The following is an 8,924-nucleotide window of genomic DNA, read 5'->3' as shown; positions in this document are numbered from 1 at the left end:
TATAGATGCTGGTAGGTCCTAGGAGATTCTTGTTAATTAAAATACTTAGAAGCTAGATTCTTTGTTAGTGGTAATCAATTAACCAAGTATATTTAAAAGAAACCAAATGTTCTGTAGATTGGAATATAAAAAAATTCTTAGAAATAAGCTTCCATTTATAGAATAAAATAAAAATACTTACAACAAGGAATAGACTGAATTGGTCCAAGCTCTGGGAAGGTCACAAGAAGAGACATCCCTGGAAGATCACTTTGGTTTGAATGTTTGGTAGTTTGGTCAGCCCAAGCCACCACCTTTTTTCTCTCTACTAAACTTTCAATATCTTTGAAGTAAGAATCAAAAGCAGCATTTGACAGGCCAGTTTCTTTCAATCTCCAATACTGTTTTTTTTGTTTTGTTTTGTTTTTTTTTTTTTTGTTTTGTTTTTGTTTTTTTTTTTTTAGGGCTGGAAGCAAAGCATTCAATAAACTACAAACAAGATGAAAAGAAAAGAGAGATCTCTGTTATAAACACACTACTGTAGTTTCTTTGGTACAAGAGGCAAAGTATTACAGTATCACTAAAATGATTTCCTATGTAACTTTACTTGGCAAATTCTCTAAGCCTGCGCCAAGTCTATGTGAGGCCAAACTGTCCTTTATAAAAAACTCTCTCTGTTGACTCTCTCCCTTAATACCCATTAAAATGTTAATATTAGCTTTTTCACAATTCAAATTTGTCTTGTAGAAAATTGAAAATATTAATATTAGTTTTTTCACAATTCAAATTTGTTTTGTAGGAAATTGAAAATATTAATATTAGTTTTTTCACAATTCAAATTTGTTTTGTAGGAAATGTTCTACAGGTAGTCCTGGTAGTTTCTATGTGATCCTGCGAGTCCATACCCAGCTGAATCCCTGTCATTTTCTAAGCCCACAGCCTCTATGTCTCACCTCATGGCTTCTTCACAGTCCATGAAGTTAGACTTACAACAGTTGCATCATTATCAAATGTGGATATTTTGGTATATGACATATACACTACAGTATAGTAACTACACAAAGATAGAAGGTGAGTGTGGGAAAGGCCTGGGGATCTGAGGAGGGGAGGACAGCACCAGCTCATAGATTTATAGATCTCTGAACTTTTGGCAACTGTACTGTTCTGGGGAGTAAGATTACTAGGTCTGAAAGTACAATGAAAGATTTACTTTTGATGTTCAGAGTATTCCCATAGTTTCAAGATTGGAAGTGACAAGTATTTCACTATACTTAAAGTGTGAATTTAAGCAACAGACAGACATTATGCAGATTGCCTACTTTCTTGGGAAAGTCTGAAATTGTCATCTGTCAGACAGAACTTGAAAGACCTAGGCCTCAGGTCTTTCACTCTGAAAGACCCCCATCACCAAGACACCAAGACCAGGTATTCGGATGCAACAGCAAGAGGCTTTATTCTTCCAAACTGGTACCCGGACGACAGTGTCTCCCTGGAGGACTGCCGTCCGGTGGTCTAGAGATTGGGGTTTTTATAGGGGTTCAGAGCAGGAAGCAAGGTTTACAGAAGCGAGAAGCATGGTTACAGGGCTCTAATTGGACAATTCAAATAAGGCCAGGTTCAACCTAGGGTCAACACCCTGTTCCAGGAACGAGGTGCTCAGGGCAGTCTCTATTGTTCTTTGGATCACCTGGTGTTTTTCTGGGTACTTTCTGTCCCCCGCCTGGGGCCAGGTGCACTGTTTTGGCACTATCTTTGACCTGCTCAGAGGCCCAGTATTTTTCCAGCCTTGCAAAACAACTCTGCTGAGCAAAATAACTCTGCTGAACAAAACAACTCTGCTGAACAAAACAACTCGGCTAAGCTGGGGTCTTTCATTCCCCCATTTTCTTTATACATGGAATGGAATCTTCCATTTGCTATTATCTTAGTTTAACTCGGTCTCCTGTCTAAGTTGGTGATACTGTTGAGTTAGAACCATAGCCTGGACTGTGATAGATAACCCTGGGCCACGGCTCAACGAGGACACAAAAATCTCTGGTTTGATTGAGGACCTGAGCCGATATGCAAGGGGTCAGTCCCATGTTGCAGGCCTACTGGGTCTCGTTCGGGCCTGTAAACCAATAGTTCCCAGGGTGTACCCGGAGGGTCTTATTATAAAGGGCTTGATGGGTAAGAGGAACTGTCCCTAAACAAAGTCCCTTGCCTGATACTTTGGACAGGGTCAGCTTGTTTTGGGTGCCCTGTGAGCAAAGTTGAGGAACTGAGGTGTGGTTGGAAAGGTTTTTAATCACAGCAACCCCCTCATAGTAAGGGGGTGCTGAGCTCAAGCACAGCCAGCATTCCTGGAAGAGGGTGTAATTGGCAGTTACTGTGATATAGTCCCAGCCAGAGGAGGGCTTCCAATGGGCCTGGCCAGTCGTCTCACAGTCCCAGGACTTGCAAATAGAAGTCCGAACCTCCCCCACAGTAACGGTATGCCTGGGGAAGGTGTGATCCGGGACAGACATAAAAGGTTACTTCTTTGAGCTGGCTCCTCCGATTGGGGGTTGCGGCCCCCCAGGAGACCCCGGCTCGCCCTCCTTTGGGCACCGGTCGTCCCTCAGCGGGGCATGCCTGCGGGGCCACAGAAGCAGCGCCAGCCAGAGTTCCTTGGTTACTGAGAAAAAGTTTGGTAGAACTCGAAGCGGCCTTCAGAGGCGAGAGCGGCGCTATGGAGTCAGCTCCATGCACGACATGGACAGGGAACCGCTCTCTGAGGCAGAGGCTCCAGGACACTGTGGGTTTGTGCTTTCCCATGAGAACTTACAGTAAGTAGTCAAAGCCTCTCTTTTTCGATAAAAGAAAAATATATCTTTCTGAATTGATGCTGGAGAAATGTCTTTTTCCTGCTGGCTCAGATTTAGCACAAAAGTGGCATCTGATCAAACAGCATACCGCTCCTGTGAGCCCCCATTTAACATTTTTGATACGTTTGATCCATCACTGGTGTCTTTGAAGCTACTGCAAAGGTCAATCCATTGTATAAACTGGGACTAAAGTTAGCCCCTGGGATGACGGAAATAAGTGGAGATGGTTCTGCAATTCTACAAACGAATTGTGACTCAGAAGAGGATTCAACCACCCTCTGTCTGCAGTCACGGAGGCAGAAGCAGCGCCAGGGTAGCCCCCTTCAAAGTCCCACCCTGGTGCTCCTGTTGCCAGCTTACACAAGTCTGGGTACAGTTCCGGGTACCAAGTCCAGAGGGCATGCGTTCCGGAGACAGACCAGACGACGTCGCCCTGACTGTTTACGACCTCCCAAGTTAATGACTTGGGAGCGTGGGGACTGGAAGAAGTCGTCTTATTGGCAAATAAAGGAAAACTAGGAGCGTGAAAGTCTTATCTTTAAAGGGTTTGGGGTACGGTGGGCTTTCCATCTCGTGGCCTGGTTCGATTCTGGAACGGAGGTAGCCAATTTGACATGGGCGGCGTGAATCCAGTGAGCGATGCTGTCTACTTTCAGTGCCGTTGGGGTGGTTAGTAGCATGACAAAGGGTCCCTTCCACCGCAGTTCCAGGTTCTTTAATTGATGCCGTCAAACCCAAACAGAATCTCCCACTTGGAACTGGTGAGGTATCGTTAGTTGGTCCGCCTGCTCTTGGTAGGCACCTGCAAGGAATTGCCAAATCTCCTTCTGGACAATCTGTAGCGCCTGCAAGTGATCTGGAAAGGGGAGGCTATCAGCAAGGGATGGGAGGTAAGGATTCAAGAGGCTGGCCGCCGGGGGAGGCGCCCCATAAAGAATCTCAAAGGGGGTAAGTCCTTGTGGCCCAGGCGTGTTTCGGGCTCGATACAAAGCCAGGGGTAGCAGGGTTACCCAGTCTCTAGTGCCAGGTGCCAGCGTTAATTTGGCTAAAGTCTCCTTTATAGTTCTATTTACTCTTTCTACTTGACCTAAACTCCTGGGGTTATATGCGCAATGCAGTTTCCAATTTATCCCCAGTGCTTTGGCCACTGACTGACTTACCTGGGAGATGAAGGCGGGTCCGTTGTCTGAGCCCAGAATATGTGGTATCCCGTAGCGGGGAATGACTTCCTCTAACAGTTTCTTTGCAACCACCCTCGCAGTCTCATGTTTTGTCGGGTAAGCCTCTACCCAGCCTGAAAAGGTATCTACAAAAACCAACAGATACCTGTATCTATAGAGCCCAGTTTTTACCTCTGTGAAGTCGATTTCCCATTGAGTTCCGAGTCGGTTGCCCCGGGCACGGGCTCCACAGGGCACCCTGTTGTGTCCTGCATTAACCTGGGCACAAATGTCACAATTGACTGTGATTTGCTGGAGAATCTTGTCTTTGCCCAGGAACAGTTGTTTCTCCTCTTCTTTATCTACCAGCAGTTTTATTTTCTTCTGACCCAAATGGGTCATCCTGTGTAGGCATTAAATTAGAGCCTTGGTTTGCTGTGTGGGCCAGATTGGCTTTCCCTGGTGGACCCATAGTCTGGAGATGGGGTCATAGGCGGCCCCCATTTTCTTGATCAGCTCTAGATCCTCTTGACTATATGTGATTGCCAGTGGGGGTTCATCTTCCGGGTCGGCTCTGACTGGGAGGGCCTCAGCGGACTCCCTCACCGCTGCCTCTCTTGCTGCTTGATCTGCAAAGCGGTTGCCCCGGGCCTCGATGTTGTCTCCTTTCTGATGGCCTGGGGTTTGAATTATGCTCAGGGCTTCTGCCATGCGGAGGGCCTGGGCCAGGGCAATTAACTCTGTCCTCTGAGCCGACTTTCCTGGCGGCAATGTTTCTGCCCAGATCACCTCTGAGGTGGTGGTAACTGCAGCTCCTGCCTTTCGCAACCCGTTGTGTACGAAGCTGCTCTCATCGGTGAACCAGGTGTAGTCCCGAGAGGAGAGGGGCTGATCTGTCAGGTCGGGGCGTGTCCCATGTACTTCCGCTAGGATCTGGATGCAATCATGGGGGTCAGGCTCCCCAGGGAGGGGGAGCAAAGAGGCGGGATTAAGCACTACCGGGGATCCATAGGTGATTCGTTCGGAGTCCAGCAATAAAGTCTGATAATGTGTCATTCAGGCGTTGGAGAGCCACCTTCCTGGGGGTTGCTTTACCAAGGACTCCACCGCATGCGGGGCAAACACCATCACCAGCTGGCCCAATGTTAACTTCATAGAGTCCTTGAGCAAGAGGGCGATGGCCGCCACCATCTTGAGGCATGGTGGCCATCCGGCAGCAACCGGGTCCAATTTCATCGACAGGTAGGCCACTGGTCATCGCCAGGGCCCCAATTTCTGTGTCAAGACCCCCTTCGCATATCCCTGTTTCTCATCGTTAGCCAGATGTAACTTGCGCTCAGTGGTCCACTGGTAGGATTTTCTTCCGGTTGCCCCTTGAACCCACGCTGTCTTCTCACTCAGGGGTCCCGGTTGGCGGGTGAGAACCGAATGCTTGGTGCCGGTATCTACCAGAAAGGTGGCTGGCTGCCCCCCCCCCCGAAGGGTTATCCGGGGTTCAGGGGGTGGCTCCTGACCCTGACCTCCCTAGTCTTCTAGGTTTAAGAGGGAGGTCTGAGCCGTTCTGGGCCTACGCGGGCCCCTCGGTCTCTTGGGGCAATCTTTTATCCAGTGGCCCTTTTCCTTGCAGTAGGCACATTGATCTCGATCTATTGCTGGGGCTCACTTTTCCTGCTCTCCCGGTTTCTGACTACTCTGTCTCTGCCCTGCTACTACAGTGGCCATCATTTTACTAAGATCTCTGTTGCGTTTCCTATCTCTCTGGGCCTCTCTCTCTTCTGTTTCTCTCCTCAACCTCTCCTCCTTCTCTTCCTGTGTCTAACTTCCTTTTAATATCTGGAGCTGACTGCCAGATAAAAGACATGATAAGGTGAGTGGCCTGGCTCGGATCCTCCAGGTCATATGGGGTATGTACCCGGTAGGCATCCTTCAGAAGTTCCATGAACGTAGATGGATGTTCCTCTGGTCCCTGAGTGACTGACTTGACCTGGGCCAAATTGGTGGGCTTTTTACCTGCCCCTAGGAGACCCGCTACAAGCAACTGGCGATAGAGACGTAGGCTGGCCCTACCTGCAGCCGTGGTGAAGTCCCACTAGGGTCGCTTCAAGGAGAAGGCCTCCTCAATTTCAGCCGGTATCTGGGTGGGGCGTCCATCGTCGCCCAGTACCTGTTTCCGGACCTCCTGGAAGACCCTCTGCCTCTCCTCAGAGGTGAGGAGCACCTGTAAGAGCTGCTGACAGTCATCCCAAGTGGGCTGGTGGGTAATTAAGACAGATTCAATAAGACTAGTCAGCTTGGAGGGATCCTGTGTAAAAGAAGGGTTATTGTTCTTCCAATTATAAAGGTCTGAGGCAGAGAAGGGCCAATATTGGGGGCGACCATCGTTCCCAGTTCTCAGCGGGAGGGCCTGTGACGACCCCGGGGGTTCCCTTCGACCTCTAATCCGACCCGCTACCAGAGAGAAATCGGGGTTCTCAGGGGACGCTTCCTGTCCCTGCGGAGGATCTACCTAGGAGGAGGGGGCCCCACCTGCCGTCGCAGACTGGCCCTCCAGTCCCTGTTCTCCATAAGGAGGGGGGTCCTCAGTTAGGAGATCAATAAGAGGGCCCTAATCGGATGGCAGGACCGGGGGACATTTTTTCTTGTCCTCCCTTTGTTTGACAAGGGCAGGGTAGAGGGCAACGGGAGAGGTAGCAGGAGGGGCAGTTGGGACTATGGCGGGGTCCGGCAAGGAAGGTAGGATCGGAGGGGGAACGGGAGAGAGGAAGGGTTTTACCCATAACGGCGGGTCTACCACCAGCGACTCCCAGGTGATGATATATGAAACCCGATCCGGGTGTCCGCCCGTTCCAGGATTTATCACCCTCTTTTTAACCTGCCGAATAATGGAAATGTTAAAAGTAACATCACGAGGCCACCCGACTGAAAAGATCGACCACTCGGAGGTACAGAAGATCTGCCATTTGCCTTTCTTGACGTCCACGAAGTTGTTGTGGGCCACACCGCGGACCTCCTTGAAATGCTGTAAAGTCAAACTTAAAGGGGTGACCAGCATCTGGCCCATAATTTCTCCCAAAGAAACACTTAGGACTAAATAACAAATGACAAAACAGAACACAAACACAGACAAACGCGCTGCGCGGCTTCGATGCAAGAATGAAACCAAAAAACCTGAAGGGGTTTGAGAAGAGGTCGGAGTATCCTCTATCTCCAGAGACACGTATCCGCAGGTCAGGGGTGGAGCCCCAAAAAGTCCCATGGACGCCGTGTTTTCAGACTTTCCCCCAGGACATATCCTGGGGGTGCGGAGGAGGAATCTGGGTCCGTCAACCCTTCCTAAGTCCGCCGGAATTACAGAGCAATCTAGCTAGATCGTACGGAAGACAGAGACAGAGACGGCCGTCAGACAAACAGATAAAGATGCGCTGGCCAGCTTACCTCCCGAACAGTGGTCGGTGGTCCTGGGGAGGGTTCTCTAGAATCCCGGACGAGCCCCCAAATGAAAGACCCAGCCCAGGCCTCAGGTCTTTCGCTCTGAGAGACCCCTGTCACCAAGACACCGAGACCAGGTATTCGGATGCAACAGCAAGAGGCTTTATTCTTCCAAACGGGTACCCGGACGACAGCGTCTCCCTGGAGGACTGCCATCCAGTGTTCTAGGGATTGGGGTTTTTATAGGGGTTCAGAGCAGGAAGCAAGGTTTACAGAAGCGAGAAGCATGGTTACAGGGCTCTAATTGGACAATTCAAATAAGGCCAGGTTCAACCTAGGGTCAACACCCTGTTCCAGGAATGAGGTGCTCGGGGCAGTCTCTATTGTTCTTTGGATCACCTGGTGTTTTTCTGGGTACTTTCTGTCCCCCGCCTGGGGCCAGGTGCACTGTTTTGGCACTATCTTTGACCTGCTCAGGGGCCCAGTATTTTTCCAGCCTTGCAAAACAACTCTGCTGAGCAAAATAACTCTGCTGAACAAAACAACTCTGCTGAACAAAACAACTCGGTTAAGCTGGGGTCTGTCAAACTGTGTAGGTTGACAGCTCCAGAGCTGCCCGAGGTAACAAGCTCGGGCATAGGCCTGGGTGATTAAAGAAAGACTGAGATTTGGGTCATCCATTATGAGAGAATGTACTCTCCCCCCATGAGCAAGCCTGAAGAGACCTTGGTTACCACAACAAGGTCAAGTGACGGGATCTAGGTGGAGTTACCCACCTTGGTTTCCCGGAACACAGCAGAACTGCCCCTGGGCTTGCCTTGAGGCATCTCCGGCCGTGACCTGGAACTGACTATGGATTATCCCACCCATCTGAAACCAGGAGGGGTTGTGGGTTGGGTCTTCCCCTTTAAATTGAGAGCCGAACATTAAAGCTTTGGGCCTTGATCAGAGAACTTTGTCTTGGCCTCATCTCTTCTCGCCCTCCAGCCCCTTTCATTCCCAGCCCCCCTTTCAGGTGAACCCAGTTGACTTGTGGCCGCGGGCAGCTACAGAGTGGCGCGCACAACGTGGGACTTGAAAACGGGGGACCGAGCTGAGGAAAGCTGTCTTAGGTGGAGCTCCACGGTAAACAGGACTAAAAAGGTATCCCACACACTTAGGAAGTAGCAAACGGTATTGAAGCTAGCGCTTCAATTTTGAAGGCCGTGTTTGCAGGAAGTGTGTTTTGGGGGATAGGTCTAGGTCAGATAGGTGTTGACCCGACGCCTATTCTGCCTAGGGGGTGACAGCGAATTATGGGCCAGGAGAATTCTAAAAGGGCGTTTGCCTGCAGCCTTCGAGAGCTGCTTCAGACGGGAGGAGCTGGGTTGTCAGATAGTGTGTTGGAAGATTTTTTGGCAGAGGTAGATTCATGCTGCCCATGGTTCCCTCGAGAAGGAACGTTGAACAAAAAGACCTGGGAGACGGTCGGAGAGGTTTTGAAAACCACCAGGGCAGATTATAACACCCT

The 8,924-nt window shown here is 49.8% G+C and overlaps 1 protein-coding gene and 1 pseudogene across 1 annotated transcript; both read right to left on the bottom strand.

Annotated features, from left to right (window-relative positions):
- Positions 1-1,407: 1,407 nt before the first annotated feature.
- Positions 1,408-4,387, bottom strand: LOC143437395 (uncharacterized). The gene is made up of 2 exons (XM_076922224.1): positions 3,986-4,387; positions 1,408-3,681 (listed from the first exon to the last, which is right to left on the bottom strand). The coding sequence occupies exons 1-2, from the start codon at positions 4,385-4,387 to the stop codon at positions 3,598-3,600; spliced, it is 486 nt and encodes a 161-aa protein (XP_076778339.1). The 3' UTR covers positions 1,408-3,597.
- On the bottom strand, positions 1,408-7,046 carry LOC143437296 (uncharacterized; annotated as a pseudogene).
- Between the last annotated feature and the right edge of the window lie 1,878 nt (positions 7,047-8,924).

Source organism: Arvicanthis niloticus, chromosome Y (assembly GCF_011762505.2).
Source record: "Arvicanthis niloticus isolate mArvNil1 chromosome Y, mArvNil1.pat.X, whole genome shotgun sequence".
Lineage (NCBI taxonomy): Eukaryota > Metazoa > Chordata > Mammalia > Rodentia > Muridae > Arvicanthis > Arvicanthis niloticus.
This window is presented reverse-complemented; position numbering and strand designations above follow the sequence as displayed.